Genomic DNA, 20000 nt, shown 5'->3' on the forward strand with positions numbered 1-20000 from the left:
CGCTCGGGAGGACGTCCTAAATGAAGAGTCGCAGAACATGGAGAAAGATGAAGACAAACAAGTGAGACGTCACCTGCATCACCCTTACTAGTGTTCATACTTTATTTAGTGACTTAAATAAAGGCCCAAGCCTAATTATTTTGGTGCCAGTCTGAATGGTAAGCGATTCTTCACTGTATATAACAATATGAGTGAAAATTTTATATATATATATATATATATATATATATATATATATATATATATATATATATATATATATATATATATATATATATATTTTATTTATATAAATATTATTATATAAATAGCATTTGTCTTAATTATTGCAAAATGTGTAATTTAGAATATGAGTGAAAATGTATTTTATATAATAATATAATAATATATATATATATATATATATATATATATATATATATATATATATATATATATATATAAATAGCATTTGTCTTAATTATTGCAAAATGTGTAATTTAGTAAAAAAGTGAATACACTGTACAAATAATTACATTTTAAATTATTATAGTTACTAAATAATATTTTTTCACTTATAAAAATTACTTTTAAATGATTCAAACATGCATACATTTTTAACATTATTAATATTATTTTATTACAAAAAAATATTTTCTAAATATTTATCTATGAGATTTACATTCGTAAATTATGATGTAAATTCATAACTTGTTATCTGTGAGACGATAGAGTGGGTGAAAATGTAAATTTATTATTATTGTTTTTAAATAATAGAAATTGTATCTGTCTTAATTGTTGTTAAAAATATATATTTTTATTAATACCTCATTTAAATGATTGCTATCAAGCAATACAATTGGTGAAAATGTATTATTATTATTTTTATATAACATTTTAATTGCATTAATGTAAATATATACATTATTTAACAGTAACTGTTACGTATTAAATTAAAATGTAATAGATTATTATTATTATTATTATTATTAAAATTAAAAAGGTAAAATTATTAGATAGAGGCGTCTGTTAAATGAACATAAATGTAAAGTGAACTGTGCAGTTTCTTGAAAAAAGGGATGCAAGCCGTATCTAGAGACCAAAATATCACAGAGATTTGGGATGTGGGATCTTGTGACTAAAAACAGTATGTTGGGAACCACAAAACAGCATCCTGACAGCTAGTTACATCACCCCAGCGTTATAGCACCAAGTCCATCTTTGAGAAGTGTGAAAAAATGTGTGTGTTATATCGCTCATCGTGATGTCAGACCGAAGCAGACTGGTATCAGATATTTTTATCAGAAGGGGCCCATGCACCCAACCACGTGACCTTGTTTTTTTTCCACTCAGGCGGTGTAGTTTTACTCTGAATGTTAGTGGCTTTCCAGCAGCAGACATTACCTAAGTCACATTACCACAGAGACGAGGCACGCTTTCAGGTTTAATAACTGAGAGGAAATAACAGGCTGTTTTCAACAGGAGCAGATCAAAGAGCTCAAGCTTTATAAGATAGCCAATGAGCTTCTGCAGACGGAGAGAGCGTATGTGACCCGGCTGCATTTGCTGGACCAGGTCAGTCCTCGCTCTTCACTCACTTCTACGTGCTTAAAAAACACCTTCACTGCCATTGATGCTTCCGCGAGAACATCCGTGCAACCTCTGTACAGTGATTTAAAATGATTGCAATATTTAGATCGTTAATGCGCTGCTTTTATAATCGTTAAAAAAACTATTCATTTATTTATACATTCATTTATGCTTCAGTGACGAACGTAAAACTTTTAAACATATTTCAGTTTTTAAATGTATTTAAATTGTTTAATTAGCATTTTACTTTAATGAATTTTACAATTATTGAATAAAAAAAATAGGATTTATCTATTATTAATCTACGGTTCTAAGAAAAACTAAAAAGGTATTAAAGGTAGATTTTCATATTTATGGATTTAATTTTATTATTAAATTACCTAAATGATTACACGTAAATTAGTATTTAAATTTGTTTTAAAATCATTAATAAATGTTAAATGGTAAATTTTTAATTCACGATTATGATTTAAAAGTTGAACTTGATATTACATTAAGCAAATTATTGAAATTATTATCATTATTTAAATGACTAATTTTAAAGTGATCATGTATGGCTCAACAAACAGTATTTTTTTAAATTATTAACTTCTTAAAATTGTACATTTTATCATAAATGGCTCAGTGAAGAACCTTTAATATCCATATATATATATATATATATATATATATATATATATATATATATAATATATATTTTTTATTTTTATATATATATATATTCTTTTGGGAAATATCATTGAAAGTCAAAAAATGGTTTTTCTATAGCATAGAAAATTTAGAAAAGCTTCATTTTTAAGAGCGTGGTGCGTTCCTGCAGGTGTTCTGCGCTAAACTCACAGAGGAGGCTGGGAAGGGGACGTTTCCCGTCGAGGTGGTGAAGGGCATCTTCTCTAACGTGGGATCCATCTACGCCTTCCACAGCCAGTTCCTGCTGCCGGATCTGGAGACGCGGATGAGCCAGTGGTGAGCGCCGATTCCTCCTCACGCTTCTCCTCCGCTCTCACACTCAGCCGCTCACGTCTGCGTCCTCCTGCAGGGCCTCCACGCCCCGCATCGGGGACATCCTAGCTCAGCTCGCGCCCTTTCTCAGGATGTACGCCGAGTACGTCAAGAACTTCGACAGCGCCATGGACCTGCTCAAACAGTGGACGGAGCGATCGGCCCAGTTTAACACCATCATCCAGGACATACAGGTGTGTGTGTGTGTAGCATATGAGGACACACATGTACAGAATGACATGGGTATCACATAGGGATTACAAGGGTTTATGAGAGCGTTACCCCATGTCTCTGCTTTTTCAAAAGGCTTATAAATGAGTTTTTTGTGAAAGTAAAAATACACAAAGGGTAGGTTGGGTGTAGAGCAATAGCGCAAACACTCTGTAGAGTATAAAAAACATTACGCCTATGGAAAGTCCACACAATCCACAAAATCAAATGTGCGTGTGCTTTTACCTGGATATAACAACTTGTCATTGCATATTATATATAATATGAAAATAATTTGTTGTGTTTTTTTTTAATAGCAGCAATAATATTCAATAATTTGGACTGGCTATAAATGACTAGCAAAATATATAGAATTGATCTGAATTAACTTCCAGTTGAATAGTTAAAAATATATACAAATATCAAAATAATTTGGTGTAATGTTTTCTATTAAATAGCTAAATATTTCCAGTTAAAGAGCTGAGAATATATAAAATAAAATATATATAGTATATACACCATACTATAATATAGTACTCATCAGCACCCAAACTCTTATTATACCTTTTTTTAACCTAAATATTTTTGCAGACTTTCCAAATTATATAGATATAAATAAATATAATATATATATATATATATATATATATATATATATATATATATATATATATATATATATACAATATATATATACAGTATATATATATATATATATTTTTTTATATATAATATATAACAAAAAATACAGCTAACTAATACAATAAAAACATGACAGCATACTAAAAGTTTTAGAAATTTTTTTTTTTTTTCAAAAATCCAGTTTTTTAATATGCTGTCATGTTTTTATTGTATTATTTATTATATTTATTGTCATGTAAAAATAACAATGTTTTTGCAAACAATATATAATAGTGATAACAGTAGATATAACAGTGCACATATACATCATACGCTTATTAGATTATCATAAAATTTTAAATGTATTTTCAAGCTTAATAAAAAGGTTTGTTATTCTGAAATTTTCCATGTTCAAGTCCGCATTTTTCAAAACGGCATGACCTTCAAAAACTAGCCTGAATGTTACAATGGCGAGAGACAAATGACTGTTTGATAGCTGGAGACGAGGATAACGTGAGGCGCTGATTGTGTGCAGAGTCAGGAGGTGTGTGGGAATCTGAGCCTGCAGCATCACATGCTGGAGCCGGTGCAGCGGGTTCCTCGCTACGAGATGCTGCTCAAAGACTACCTGAAGAAACTCCCGGAGGACGACCCCGACCGCAGCCAGGCTGAGAGTGAGAGACACGCGCGTCTGCTTTCGCTTTTTTCCGTTTTTTTGTTTTTTAAGCACAACGGCATGTGAATGTTTAGTTGCTGGTTTAGTTCCCAACCGCTTTCGGTTCCATAACTGCATGAGTCAGCCGAGATATCGCTTCTCCTTCTCGTTTCCAGAGTCACTGAACATCATCTCGATGGCTGCCATACACTCCAACACGGCCATCCGCAAGATGGTGAGACACACTTTCACTTAAATAGTGCTCATAAATGTGATTCGCTTGCCTCTTTGTTTATTCAAACTATAGCTACATGCATTTTTAAGAGTCAGTCCCGAATCCATTTAAAAAACTTTTATCCTAATATGAGTTTTTATAGTATTTCAGCTTGTTATTCGCAACGAAAACGCATTGCAACTGCGTAGAAATGCTAACCGATCAGCAATCTTTCTAGAAAACCTTCATTGGTTTTATATGCAAAATCCCGCATGTTTTCCAGGAGAACCTGAAGAAGCTCATGGAGATCTATGAGATGCTGGGAGGTGAGGAGGACATCGTTAACCCGTCCAACGAGCTCATTAAAGAAGGACAAATCTTAAAGCTGGCCGCCAGAAACACGTCGTCCATGGAGAGATACCTTTTTCTGGTTAGATGCGTTTTTGCCTTGTTTCCCATCTAAACTTTCTTAAATCAAATGCCTTTCCTTGCAGCAAAATAAAGAATAACATAAAAAGGCATAAAGCATAATAACAGCATTTCTTCGAAAAACAAGATTGGTCATTTTTCTTGATTTAAAGTGCCTCTTTTATGGGTTATGAAAGCATTTTGGTTTTGAGAGTCCCAAACCGGTCGACACGCATGCGAGATCAAAAAAACACTTTCTTTATCTTATATGCATTTATTTTTACCTTATTTATCGACTCCCAAATGATCCCTCCGGTGATTGGTCGATTTCGTTCAAAGCAGTGTTTGTGAGCTTTTAATTCTCCAAAAGCGGCACCTAGTGGCGAAGAACGAATTCGCATTTTCATTCAGACCAAAACGTGGGCCAGCAATATGCTGACACGCTTGGGACTCGTTTTAAAAGTGACTCGTTTCAGCGATCGACTCTTTCTTTTGAGAGACAGTAACTTTATACGGGGTGCACTTTTAGATTTAAAACTTTGCAGGATGTGTTTTCGTTCACTTCGTGTTACACACTGCATGGAAAGCTGGAAAAACAACTACAATTTTGGCAGTGCGCACCATCGTTTTGGGAGATGAAACCAAGCCGTGCTTTTCTTTTCACAGTTTAACAACATGCTGTTGTACTGCGTGCCCAAGTTCAGTCTGGTGGGCCAGCGGTTCACTGTGCGCACACGGGTCGGGGTCCAGGGCATGAAGGTGCTCGAGACCTCTAATGAAGACTATCCTCACACCTTCCAGGTGTCGGGTAAGGAGCGAACGCTGGAGCTGCAGGCCAGGTGAGGGCAGATCCATGCGGATGTAGAGAACAGCATGACCGTTAGCTCACAATGACTGCTGCTTTCCGTTGTTCACAGCTCACAGCAAGACAGAGAGGACTGGATCAAGGTATCAGTGTCGTTCAGTTGCTCAAAGCTGCTTTAAATCTCAATTGTATGAATGTAAGAATCAGGAAAGAGTTAAAAATAAAAAGGTAATTGGGGCTTTTCATCTTACAATTCGGTCTGCTTTTCTGCAATACAGAGGGAAAAAAGTCTGAATTGTGAGGTTAAAAATTCGCAGTTACCTTTTTTTCTATTATTATGTGAAAGAAATTTGTGACTTTCTATCTCACTGACTTTTTTTCCTCAGTGTTGCAGAATTATCTCATATCTCATATGTGACTGGAACAATTGATTGCAATATATAAACCTGAAATTGTGAGAAAAACATATTTAACTGAGTTTATGTGTCTGTTCAGACTAGTTCTGTTAAACGATTAATTACAATTACGTTTACAGAATATGTGTGCATGCTGTTTATATTTATTATGTACATGTAAATAAACACATTTAAAATATATATATTTTTCATATATTTTTCAACTTATATTTTTATATTTTATTATAAATATATTTAATATCTAAGTATATTTTTCTTAATGATATACATTCATGTGTTTGTATTTATATACAAAACAAATATGTACAGTACATACATTATGTATTTAAAAATATATATATTTTTATATATATATTTTGGATGTGAATAATCGTTTGACAGCACTAGACTGATATATATATATATATATATATATATATATATATATATATATATATATATATATATATATATATATATATATGAACAAAATAAAAACACTATTTAAAGATATAAGCTTTTTCACATTTGTGAGACATATACCTGAAATTTCAATATCTTGATGTCTTTCTCATGATTACGAGTTTATATCCTGCAAGAAAAAAGTCAAAATTTGTGATACTTGAAAAAAGTTGCAATTGCTATTTGATTTTTTTATTCCGTGGCAGAAATAAACTTCCATAGGAAAGTTTCAGTGTAGGCTGTTTCTGCTTTCTAGGCGTTCCAGCAGACCATTGAAATCTTTCAGCAGAAGAACGAAACATTCAAATCAGCCTCTAAAGAAGTGGCGGATGAGGTTTCTGTGAGTAGAAAGAGCCGACTGGTCATGCATGAAGACGACTGTGGCAGGGTTTGAGGGGAAATCTTCCGACACTTCCCTTATCTGTGCTCGTGTGTTTTTTAGAAAGAGGAGCTGGGGAAGAGAGCCCCGCGCTGGATTCGGGACAATGAAGTGACCATGTGCATGAAATGCAAGGAGCCCTTCAACCCTCTGACCCGCAGGAGACATCACTGCAGGGCATGCGGATATGTGAGTGTGCATATATGTGTATATATATATACAGACGTGGACAAAATTGTTGGTACCCTTTGGTCAATGAAAGAAAAACTCACAATGGTCACAGAAATAACTTTAATCTGACAAAAGTAATAATAAATAAAATTCTATAAATGTTAACCAATGAAAGTCAGACATTGTTTTTCAACCATGCTTCAACAGAATTATTAAAAAAAAATAAACTCATGAAACAGACCTGGACAAAAATGATGGTACCCCTAACTTAATATTTTGTTGCGCAACCTTTTGAGGCAATCACTGCAATCAAACGCTTCCTGTAACTGTCAATGAGACTTCTGCACCTCTCAGCAGGTATTTTGGCCCACTCCTCATGAGCAAACTGCTCCAGTTGTGTCCGGTTTGAAGGGTGCCTTTTCCAGACTGCATGTTTCAGCTCCTTCCAAAGATGCTCAATAGGATTGAGGTCAGGGCTCATAGAAGGCCACTTTACAATAGTCCAATTTTTTCCTCTTAGCCATTCTTGGGTGTTTTTAGCGGTGTGTTTTGGGTCATTGTCCTGTTGCAAGACCCATGACCTGCGACTGAGACCAAGCTTTCTGACACTGGCTAGTACATTTCTCTCTAGAATTCCTTGATAGTCTTGAGATTTCATTGTACCCTGCACAGATTCAAGACACCCTGTGCCAGACGCAGCAAAGCAGCCCCAGAACATAACAGAGCCTCCTCCATGTTTCACAGTAGGGACAGTGTTCTTTTCTTGATATGCTTCATTTTTTCGTCTGTGAACATACAGCTGATGTGCCTTGGCAAAAACTTCGATTTTTGTCTAATCTGTCCACAGGACATTCTCCCAGAAGCTTTGTGGCTTGTCAACATGTAGTTTGGCATATTCCAGTCTTGCTTTTTTTATGATTCGTTTTCAACAATGGTGTCCTCCTTGGTCGCGTCTCCCATGTAGTCCACTTTGGCTCAAACAACGACGGATGGTGCGATCTGACACTGATGTTCCTTGAGCATGAAGTTCACCTTGAATCTCTTTAGAAGTCTTTCTAGGCTCTTTTGTTACCATTCGGATTATCCGTCTCTTAGATTTGTCATCAATTTTCCTCCTGCGGCCACGTCCAGGAGGTTGGCTACAGTCCCATGGATCTTAAACTTCTGAATAATATGTGCAACTGTAGTCACAGGAACATCTAGTTGCTTGGAGATGGTCTTATAGCCTTTACCTTTAACATGCTTGTCTATAATTTTCTTTCTGATCTCTTGAGACAACTCTTTCCTTTGCTTCCTCTGGTCCATGTCGAGTGTGGTACACACCATATCACCAAACAACACAGTGATTACCTGGAGCCATATATATAGGCCCAATGGCTGATTACAAGGTTGTAGACACCTGTGATGCTAATTAGTGGACACACCTTGAATTAACATGTCCCTTTGGTCACATTATTTTCAGTGTTTTCTAGGGGTACCATCATTTTTGTCCATGCCTGTTTCGTGAGTTTATTTTTTTAAATAATTCTGTTGAAGCATGGTTGAAAAACAATGTCTGACTTTCATTGGTTAACATTTATAGAATTTTTATTTATTATTACTTTTGTCAGATAACAGTTATTTCTGTGACCATTGTGACTTTTTCTTTCATTGACCAAAGGGTACCAACAATTTTGTCCACGTCTGTATATATATATATATATATATATATATATATATATATATATATATATATATATATATATAGAAAGAGAGAGAATAGAATATCACATCCTGTTGAAAGCACTTCCTGTTGAGCTCAAAAAGATGAGGTAATGTTTTAAAATGTGCCTTAGGTTGTGTGTTATAAATGTTCGGACTACAAGGCATCGCTGAGGTACGACAGCAACAAATTAAACAAGGTTTGTAAAGACTGTTACTTCATTCTGACTGGAAGAGTGGACTCTGAGGAGCCGGTCAGCGGGAAGAAAAGGGGAATTCTTGAGGTACGTCTTATTGATATTTGGTTTTGTTTCTGTCTGCAATTTTTAAAAAAAAAAATTTTTATAATCTTGACCTTTAGAGGTGTAATGAGTACCTAAAAATCATACTTCAGTAAAAGTACAGATACATTACAAGCCACCAATTCTAAAACAGCTTGAGTACAAGTCTGATTTTAACAGTTCTTAAGTATTTCACTTAGACTTCATCAAAAGGTGACATGTGACTGCAACACTTATTACAAATGTAGTGGAGTAAAGAGTACAGTGCTTATGCAAAAATGTAGTAGAGAGTAAAACTTGCTAATATCTTTGACGCTATCATGTAAAGCCCCAGAGTATCCAAGACGATATTCAAGTGCTGTAATTAATGACCTTTACTCAAATACTTGACACCTCTGCTTGATTTTTTTTTCTCTTCTTGACCTTTATCAGATTGAAGCAGCTCAGGTCTCAGGAAACAGTTTTCTTTGTGGCTTTCTGCAGTACAGTACAGACCGAACAAAACCGTGTCAAAGGGTCTGGTGTGTAATTCCCCAGCACGACGCGCTCGTTCTTTACCTCTACGGCGCTCCACAGGTGAGAGATGCAGTGAGGTTCGCGTGCATTAACCTTCAATGATGCAGCAGAGACCAAATGGAAACGCCTACAAATAAATACTTCTAAAAGAACAGCTTAGAAATACTTAACAACATCCTAACCGATGAAAACAATAGCAATCATATGGAACACCTTAGCAACACCCTAGCAACCACTCAGACCAACTTAGAAATCACTTAGCAGCACCCTAGTGACCATTTGGAACACCTAAGCAACACCCTAGAAACCACTCAGGACAACTTAGAAATCACACACTTACATCCTAGTGACCATCTGAAACATTAAAAATCATTTAGAACACCTTAGCAACACCCTAGCAACCACTCAGACCAACTTAAAAATCACTTAACAGCACCCTAGCGACCATTTGGAACACATAAGCAACACCCTAGCTACCACTCAGGACAACTTAAAAATCACACACTTACATCCTAGTGACCATCTGAAACATTAAAAATAATTTGGAACACCTTAGCAACACCCTAGCAACCACTCAGACCAACTTAAAAATAACTTAACAGCACCCTAGCGACCATTTGGAACACCTAAGCAACACCCTAGCTACCACTCAGGACAACTTAAAAATCACCCACTTACATCCTAGTGACCATCTGAAACATTAAAAATCATTTAGAACACCTAAGCTACACCCTAGCAACCACTCAGGACAACTTGGAAATCACTTGTTGACATCCTAGCAACCATTCTCACCGGTCTCCGTCCTACATTATCCGCTGCAAACCACTCTCTTGTGAAGACGCATATGACAGTTAGCAGTTACACATTTTCTTACACAAACCCAGAAGGCCTTTATTACCCCAAGGAGCCGTGTAGGGAGCACTTTTTATGATGGATGGATGCACTTTTTTGGGCTTCAAAATCTCAAGCCCCATTTAATGAAGTTTTTAAATCATGGGGTAATTGCGGGCCTTGAATGAGTCTGATTACTCTGTTATTTTGTTCTCAGGATGTCAAAGCCCAGTGTACCATACCGCTTCTGGGTTACCAGGTTGAGGACGTCCAGCGCTCTGTGGATCATCCTCCCACCAGCTTCCGTCTGTGCCAGTCCAAATCTGTCCACTGCTTCACTGCCGACACGGAGGAAATGAAACTGCGCTGGCTAAAAGTGATCCGCAAAGCTGTGATCGGTGAGACGCCCGAATGCCAGACGCCGGTCGATGACCTCGCCAACGGTTGCCATGAAGGCACGCCTGATGGCACCTTAAAAGACAAGGCAGTTTTCTAGCTTTTGCATTATGCGTGTAACTCGGCGGAATAGAAATTGTTCATTAGGATGTGAAACCTTCCAGAACAGGTTGGATTTATTTGGGAGCGTATAAGTAGATATGCCTTTTTAATGTATTATAATGTCAACCACAATCAGACAGTAAAAACATTCAGTGTGTGATTATTTAAATCAATAACTCAGTTTACGAAAGTTTGTTCGCAGACCAATCTCAGCAAAGTCTGAATAATGCTTTGCGATGTATTAGCCTTTCTCTTTGTGACGTTTTTAAATTTGTATATGCTGTTTGTCGTTTTCAATGTCTCTAAGATTCATGCACTTTATTGCTTTTTGTAAAGTAGGCCATTAACATTAAAATGAATGAATAAGAACTGAACTCCATCACCTTGTTCCTTAGACCTCTCGGCATCTGAAACCCTAGAGACCAGTTTTAATGCCTTAAAACAGCCTAGAAACCAATCAGAACACTGTAACAGCAACCTGGCTACCATTCGAAACCTTAGAAAGCAATTTAATACTGTTTTTTTTCCCTTAAATTATGTCAAAATTTAAGCCAAGCTTTCCAGAAGTACTGTTCTGGAGTTTACCTCCCTTTCTCTGGTAGGTAAACGCAACTGAAGCGGAAAGAATTTTCATTTGAGGAATGAATGGCTTTAAGCTAATATCCTCATGAAGGAGAAAAACTGGAATTACTACAGCGAACAAAGACTTACCTCAACTCTGCTAACTGTTATCCTCACTTGTAGAAGCAATCTACAAAATATCTGAAACATGTAGGTGAAATTGTATCTCATCCCGAAACTACCATTTTAACTTCTCTTCATGTAATTGCAACCCTAACACAAAAGAATAGTTTTGGATAATGAAAGTCAACAGCATAGAAAACACTTTTTTTGTATTACAAATCAGAAAGAATGTATTAAATGCATGCAAAACATTTTATTTAAACTTGAGGAATTGCAAATTTAGCTGAATAACTGATACGGACACACTGATACGGAGTTTATTTGCAAATCATTTTAATATAAAGTCAAATATATGTGTTAAAAAATAATTTCATGTTGACATGGGACATACGAAGTTAATATTTATTATCATCAATATATTTTTTTATTTTTTAATAATATTCTTTTTTAAATTATACAAAGTTTCACTGTACAACCCAGTGTTTAATTTGCATGACCAGATACATACTGAATTGAATCTTAAAATAAATCACCTTATGATCATTATTAGGCGATTGCAATTACAGAATAAAACAAATAAATGCAAATAGGCCATTTGAACTGTGACATCTGTAAATAAAAAAACTTTTGCATGTCGCAGCATCCATGCAGTAGGTCAAAAGTCATATCAGAGACAGTAATAAAATTACTTGGTGCTCCTCAAAACGTACGCAGATAACAGATGCAAAACTAACCCGAAAACCAGCTATTTAAAAATGACCCCAATTGTTAAAACATGCCAAAAGGTATTTTATTACAGGGCGTGATGTACGTGCGTTAAAAAGCTTTTTGGAAAAATGCAGCAACCGAACACTTCAAAAGCGATATGTTCTGTAAAATGAAAACACTGATGTACATCAGTGAGGGAATGTAATGTGTGTCTTCAAGCTGAACGTTTCTCCACACCCTGTTTAATGCCTAGCACCAAGTGTAAGAACCAGTTGAACTGCACAGTCCAACCCTTGTCCCGGCAGATCTCGATTTGGTCCAAGAAGTGTTGTTTGGCCTCGTCCTCCGAGCGTCCGACCGTCAGAGCTTCCCGTATGTACTCGATGTCCTCTTTGCTGGTCAGCTGAGGCATGCCGGTCATCAGCATCATGGAGAACAAGATGATCAGCAGGTTGGTGTGGTGTCTCAGAGCCAGGTAGGCCTTCAGGCAAACGTTCTGCGATTATGAGCCAGATTACATTTAGTGACGGTAGAATAATACGTGTAGCTAACAGGTGAAATCGTGAGAACGTACCTGAAACTGGAGGAAATAAGGGCTGCTTTTTTTGCTCGTTGTGCTCATCACATAGAGAAAATCAGGAGTCAGCACGAAAGGAACTCGCTCCTTGCTGATCCCCATGAAACTCTTGTAGTTTCCAAGTATGTGACCGAAATCAATATGGAATAGGTTACCTAGTTGAAAAGACACATTTTGTTGATATATATATATATATCCTTTAACAGCCATTTTGTAGCAGAAAGGTTCTAGTAATAGCAACAGTTACCTGTCTCTGTAATCATTATATTGTCATTATGACGGTCACCGATGCCCAGGACATAAGTCGCCACGCAATACCCTCCACAGGAGAAGACAAAGCGTTCAACAGCCTGCTGGTGCTGAAGAGGTGGTGTCGAAAAAATAAAAAATAAAAGCGAACATATCACCAATGCCTGCCCTTTTTCACATTTGCATCAAGCAAACACAGACATGCAAACATCTGACATGTGACCTAACACCCTTATCAGAAGCTGAACTCGACCAAACCTGGAGGCGACGCCACACGAGTGTGTAAAAATAGCACACTGGATGTGTGCAGGTGCTGTGTTTAGTCTCCACAAAGGCCAACTCCCTCAAACAAAGACTCTAATGGACCAGGAAGTGAGAGGTTTCCTTCCTCTTTAGTGCATACAACAGTATAAATGGAAATAACATACCTTGTCCTCGTTCACACACTTTTCACGAAGCCACTGGCTGAGGATCTCATCTTTAAAAGCTCCGGTGTTCCCGACAGTACTTTGCTGAATGTTAGCAATAGTAGTGGCATCCTTCACTATTTCAATCATCCCTAGCAGAGGAACAAAGCAGCTTGTATTGCACTGACTGTTTATTGCTTAATAACTTTAAGAAGCACATTGACCACCGTTACCAATCTTATTTCCAGTGGAAATGCATCCATATGGTAACAAGGAAAGATCCAGGGATTCCAGCTCCCAGATAGACTCCATTATCAGTAAAATCTGAGAGAAACAACAGTCTATTTGAGAGACAGTGCTAATAATGTAGGTCTTGACTGCTAGCATGCATTTAAAAGATGTTTACCTGTAATATCAGCATGTCCTGACGAAGGTCATCCCCGTCTTTAAAGATAATCCCAATTGTGTCACTCGACAAGGTGGTGGGGTCGGCTCGTTTGAACTGCAGCCACAAGGGCTTTTTCTTGGATGCCATCACTTTGCATTGTTCAATCTGGGGATTCAGTCAATGGGGCCAATTACTACATATATTATAAATATATAAATGTACAGACACTTGTTTTCTGAAAAAAGCTAAATAGTCAAACTAGTCAAAACAAAAGTCATTTTACTTGTAAATGTAAAAAGTAAATGTATTTTAATTCAATAATGTTACCATTGTTTATAACAGAAAACAAGACAAAAATACTAAGGAAGAAAGTCAACATTGTGGTGTGGGATATGGTATTACGTACCACAAGCGCCCCTGCCCGTAGGCCTGGGTCATAAGGTACTTTAAAGCTGTCTGGCAACCCTGATGTCTGTAGACCTTCCAGTTTCTGACGCAGCTGAAAAACAACTACATTGTTCCCACAACATCAGATATGTACTGCATTTGCCTATTGCAATACGCTAGGGAAAAACACTGGTTGCAGTCATTACCTTGTGCTGACACGTCATACTTTTCAGCAGACATTTGCTTAATCTCACGAGTGACTTTTTGCAAGGCCTCAGTCATCTCCACCTGCTTCCTGAAGTCCTGCAGCATGGCCTCACCACAGCCACGGAGGTAAGCCTCAAGTATTACGGCATACCTCTGCTGATAGTGCATAGACTGAGCAATTTCACTTCGCAGGAACCAAAACAAGAAATGGCCGATCCGCCTGCTCTGTGAAGGAGACGCAGGAGTTAAACCAGGAAACTCTTTAAAAACATAAAAAAGGTGACTGTAGAGACTTACTCTAAGTGCACGTTTGAGAAGAAACCTGGAGAGTGCGCTGTCATGGTACGGTTCAAATTTTACAGCCTACAAAACAAATAAGCAGCAACAACGACTAAGATTCTTTGGCTGATGAGGCAAATTTTTAATCAAGATCGAGGGGTTCAGAGCCTTGCTTCAATCGAATCGTTTTAGAACAGCTTGAAAATAAATTGATTTTAAATGCATATTTTGAGCCTTAAAAATGGCATAATAGGTGTACTATAAGGTTGAGTTATTATGTCTGAGCAATTACAAAAAAACAACCACAGGGTGTTGTAAGTATCTCACCTGAACAAGTTGCAAGAGGTACCGCAGGACATCGTCATCCTCCAGAGTCTCCAACTTCCGGACGGCTATAGTGCGCACATTTTCATCAGAGAAATGGCAGTCCAGTAACTGCAAAGCCAAACCCACGTCTAGCGAGCTTCGGTCCCAAACGGTGCTCCTTTCAAGAAGATGGTGCGTTATCGTTACAGCCTCTTGTTTGCCCCACTTAACCGAGGAAAGAAACTTGGGATAGGCTTTGGGATCCTTCATGCACTCCTGCCGGAAGTGCCAAAGCAATACTTTATCTTCAGAGCTGAGCGGATGCAAAGGGTCCGTGGCAATTATCTGCTCGAACTGTTTGCGCAGATGGTTGGGCATCTCTCTTTGCCCTCGCTCCCCTTCCATTTCCGAGTCTGGAGAGTCCTTGCTTTTGGGGAGGGCCACAGGGTAGCAGTACTTGTCCAGAAGAATGGCAACCGCCATGGAGCTGTTCTTGTCCGGGTTGGTCGCGGACGTGAGTTTGTCTGCGTTAACGCTGCTGTTGTCTTCACTCTTGTCAGGCATCTTCCACATGTGCAAGATGAACTCTCCTTGTCTGAGCAGGGAACGGTGGTCCACCAGCAGCAGGTTGACGTAGTACAGCAAGCGGCTCTTGTTTTTGCATTCATTTTCCTTGGATGTCTGAGTCTGCGCTTTTCCACACGACACCTGCAGGCTAAGTCGGGCACCTTTGGGTAAGTCCTTAATCTTTATGTTGAACTCCAACCAGGTGTTCCAGAGCACCTCCTCCGTGAAGGGTTTGGAGGTTGTCCTTTCTTGGGCCAGGAGCTGTTGTCCGTGGAAAATACTGGCTTCTACAAACACAATCAGTTCGGAATTGCGTGGCAGCACCGGTATGTCAATCCCCAAGATCTTCACCCTGAATTTACGATTGCAGTCCCAAAGGGAGATTGTAAACACCTTCTCGTGGTCTTTCTCAGTGATGGTCAGTTGTTCGTGAGTACCGGCGACGCCAGTGCAGTCATCGACCTGAGACCAGTCCTCTTTTTGGACCACGTTTTGTTCTGGGTCTGGAGGATGCTCTAAAACCAGATGGATCTCTTCACCATTTTTGAGACACTGTCTGATCCAGTGGAAGTCTTTAATGGCGTAGTTGCCATATAGGTATTCCTCTCTTCCACAAACCCTCAAAACAAAATCGGATTCGCTGACGTCTTCCGAGATGCCTAAAATTGCTCGCTTTTTTGTTATCTTGGCAAAGAAGCTCTGAAGAACTTGAACAGGTGTGTCATCTATAGACACCTTGATAGTCTGACTTGTTGTGTCCTTGTGTATCACGACCAGGATGTGATTGTTGCTTATTTTGCTCAGCAGGTATTCAGGGAGAGGCTTTGTGGTCATCCATGGATCCATTGAGTAGAGTTTGGGATCTCGATCGGACAGCTCGATTTTACGAGGGGTCAGTAGCTTTCGTCGCGTGAACTCCAGTTCGTCGTCATGGACGTTGCTGACATCTGTCACATCATATCCGATTAGGTGGTTCAGAAACCGCTGGTATTGTAGCGAATCCTCAGTAGGCTGCGCTCTAAGAACCAGGTGAATCTTCCCGACCTCTTTTCTCAGTGCTTTCCAATATCTGATGCAGTCAAGGGTTTGGAACACCTGCTGCTTGTCGTAGATCTCATACCAGTTGCCTTTCTTCTGGTAGAGCAGCATGCAGTGGTCCGGGGAGTATTTTTGGTAAAATTCAGGGCATAACTTAGTTGTTACCGCTCTGTGCCAAATCTGAACTTTCACCTGCTCTACCGTCCAATTGCCAGTCACGTCTATTTGCAACATGTCTGGATTCCTGCTGTTTTTGTTGGTGGTGGGAAGTACAAACTCTACAGCTATATGATCTGTCGACACAGCTGTGGTAGACGTAAATGCTTTCATCTTTCTTCTTCTCCTCTTGTTTTCTTCTCTACGAACTACTGGTTGTTCATCATCACTGGCTTGGTGTTCCATAACCAATGCTTAATTTGTAAAAGAAAGAATTTTTTTTTACACAAAATAACTAGAGCTGGTTATTTTAATGCATTTATATGAAAAAAACACCATATACAACCATATACATTTTGACAATAAATACTCAAACTATTAACTCCGCCCCTATCCTGAATATTTGGCAAAGAATGAATGAATGAATAAATAATAATAAAAAAAGATAAATATACTTTTAAAACAGCTGTACAACAGGTGAACACATCAAAATATGAAAAACAGAGAAATAATACTTTTTATTTACTGAGACATTTCCAGTCTTGTCTTGATATATTCTAGTTGTTATGTGGTTACATTATCTAACACACCATCTAACATGAGCTAACGTTCACTTTATGCAAAGGAAGTCACCAAAGCAGGAAGCGTGCTAACAACAAAAACAACCTTTAAAAAAGCAGAAAAGTTATCAAATAACGCAAACTGAATGTCGCTGCCATCAGTTCGCTTCCCACACAGATCGGTTTGACGGCGGAAATTGTTAAAGGAACATTTCCACATTGAAGAAACACAGCAAACGCGGAAGCTTCTTAAAACACTTTGAAAAGTATCACATTTACAGTAAAAACACAAGCTCTGCAGCTACGCTGCAACGTGACAGTTGCACAAATTAATAAGACGAACTGATAGCAACACTGACAGATCAGAAGTAACGGTTTTGCCGGAAGACTGCCGTAAAATACGGAAGGAAAGTAAATAAAACTCACCGCTCAACAAACGCAGAGCCGATGACCCCGAAGGCTGTCGGGTGAACGCTTATACATGGATGCAGCGAGACTAGGTACGGGACACATGAAGGTAAAACGCTCTTATTCCAGCCGTTATTACTCCAGAGTGAAGGCGATGAGCCACAGAAGCGCGCTCCTCCTCCCTCCTCTCCCCGTCTGATCACGCGTGACGGCTCTCATTGGCCTGCCCTGGGCCTGACACATGATGGGTCACTCTCCACACTGAAGAACAACGCGTAGGATGCTTCTTCTTCTTCTTCTTTTTTTTTTTAAATAATATGCAAATATGTTTTGCATAGAACACGCGGGCTTTATATTTTACAGCGAATTTAAAATGCAAAAAAGTTATTTATGAATTTCAAATGCACTAATATATATATATATATATATATATATATATATATATATATATATATATATATATATATATATATATATATATATATATTTGGACTGGATTTGCAATAACAACCCCCTTAGCTTTTTATAATATATTCTTTGTATTTTTGTAATATATTCATATTAGTAGAAATGTAAAGGATATACATATTTTATATTGGGAAACGTCAACACAACAATATTTATGTTTTTAGGATCTAATTATTATTGTTTTTGTTTGTTTGTTTGCTTTTTAAAAATCTATTTAAAACTCTTTTAAACATTTTACACGTCCGGTATGGCAAACTTTTACAATATTACTGGTGCAATGGTGTCCTCTGGTGGTGTATTAGAGGCACACATTAATAACTTAGATTTATTCGTTACAAGTTAAGCTTTTGTAGTAATGATAGTAATAGCAATGGCAAGTATTGTAGAATATATTTAAATGCATATATATGCATATGTATATATATATATATATATATATATATATATATATATATATATATATATATATATATATATATATATATATATATATATATATATATATATATATATATATATATATATATATATATATATATATATATGTATATATATATATATATATATATATATATATATATATATATATATATATATATATATATACATATATATATATACATACACACACACATATGATATATGTACATACATATATAGAGAGGCATATACATATATATATATATATATATATAGAGAGAGAGAGAGAGAGAGAGAGAGAGAGAGAGAGAGAGAGAGTGTGTGTGTGTGTGTATGTATGTGCTTAATATAATTTCAGAATGTATTTAATGTAAATGAAGGCCATTTAAAGGTTATTTTTAATATAGCTGCTTTAAAGCCTCTGACCGTGCAGTCTGCTGTAAATGTCAGCTCAGAACCTATTTAGTCATAAAAGCATGACAGTGTAAGGTTTCAGAATCACTGAATCACACTCTGTATACGTTTCCTTGCTATTACACCACATGGCAAAAGTTCCTAATGTTTGTAACCAAAAACAGCAGACTGCTTATTTATTACATAGATCAATGCGTATTTATCATAGGTTACAAAACTTACCTTTCACTGGCCTCTCTGGCTCCTCCTCTGTTCAGTAAAAGTAACTGCACTCACTGACCTGTAGAATAGACGTCACTTACAGTACTTTTCGCCCAGCCAATCAGAGAGCGGCTACGGCTGTCCCGTGATTGGCTGCGGCTGAGGCTGTGGGCCTTGTCTTGACGTCATTGTCAGCTCAGACAGCGATTGGTCAGACCTTCCCATTAAAGACATACGCAGTCATGTATGTATGAGAAGCCTCGATAAATCATTTTGTTTACTAAATGTAAAGTTTTGAAGAAAACCCTGCTCATTCAGCTTCGTAGTTAAACTTACAGCTTTATAGTTATGCCTGACCCTGGCGCACATGTCCAGGCAAAAGCAGCACGTGTATATCTGTAGCAATAGCCAGCAATACATTGTATGGGTCAGAATTATTGATTTTTCTTTTATGCCCAAAATCATTATGCTATTAAGTAAAAATCATGTTTCATAAAGATTGATTTTTGCTCCCTCAGATTCTAGATTTTCAGATAGTCAGGCAAATATTGCCCTAGCGAACCACACATCGATGCAAAGCACATTTTTTAAGCTTTCAGATCATGTGTATATCTTAATTTAACCTGGTTTGATAGTGCAGGGTCACATATAGATTTGTAGATAAACCAAAACTATCCCACTGAAACGAAACACTTCAAACAAACTTAAACTTAAATTGCATAGGGTGGGGCAACAGTCCAGAGAATCTTTATTTATAAACGTAATGTTTACTACACATTAAATATAATGTGTAGTAAATATTACGTTTATAAATAAAGATTGCCCCACCCTCTGCATCCAGTAACAATTATAAAATCA

General features: G+C 37.3%; 2 protein-coding genes across 3 annotated transcripts in view; one reads left to right on the forward strand and one right to left on the reverse strand.

Annotated features, from left to right (window-relative positions):
• The window catches only part of fgd4b (FYVE, RhoGEF and PH domain containing 4b), a 17628-nt gene extending 6536 nt beyond the window's left edge, over positions 1–11092 (forward strand). For both annotated transcript variants that reach the window (XM_043236970.1, XM_043236971.1), the window contains exons 4-17: positions 1–61; positions 1462–1554; positions 2390–2535; positions 2609–2765; positions 3938–4076; positions 4234–4292; positions 4555–4701; positions 5346–5518; positions 5597–5627; positions 6598–6681; positions 6784–6909; positions 8727–8876; positions 9306–9449; positions 10438–11092. The exon at positions 1–61 is cut by the window's left edge and continues 213 nt beyond it. In XM_043236970.1, the coding sequence (XP_043092905.1) occupies positions 1–61; positions 1462–1554; positions 2390–2535; positions 2609–2765; positions 3938–4076; positions 4234–4292; positions 4555–4701; positions 5346–5518; positions 5597–5627; positions 6598–6681; positions 6784–6909; positions 8727–8876; positions 9306–9449; positions 10438–10716 (1789 nt within the window). In that variant the 3' untranslated portion in view covers positions 10717–11092. The remainder of the gene's footprint in view (positions 62–1461; positions 1555–2389; positions 2536–2608; positions 2766–3937; positions 4077–4233; positions 4293–4554; positions 4702–5345; positions 5519–5596; positions 5628–6597; positions 6682–6783; positions 6910–8726; positions 8877–9305; positions 9450–10437) is intronic.
• Positions 11093–11701: 609 nt separating this feature from the next.
• Positions 11702–17867, reverse strand: pik3cg (phosphatidylinositol-4,5-bisphosphate 3-kinase, catalytic subunit gamma). The gene is made up of 11 exons (XM_043236943.1): positions 17658–17867; positions 14932–16925; positions 14623–14688; positions 14325–14550; positions 14138–14241; positions 13750–13896; positions 13577–13667; positions 13365–13495; positions 12935–13046; positions 12685–12842; positions 11702–12606 (listed from the first exon to the last, which is right to left on the reverse strand). The coding sequence occupies exons 2-11, from the start codon at positions 16915–16917 to the stop codon at positions 12325–12327; spliced, it is 3303 nt and encodes a 1100-aa protein (XP_043092878.1). The 5' UTR covers positions 16918–16925; positions 17658–17867; the 3' UTR covers positions 11702–12324.
• Between the last annotated feature and the right edge of the window lie 2133 nt (positions 17868–20000).

This window comes from Puntigrus tetrazona, chromosome 4 (assembly GCF_018831695.1).
Source record: "Puntigrus tetrazona isolate hp1 chromosome 4, ASM1883169v1, whole genome shotgun sequence".
Classification (NCBI taxonomy): Eukaryota; Metazoa; Chordata; class Actinopteri; order Cypriniformes; family Cyprinidae; genus Puntigrus; species Puntigrus tetrazona.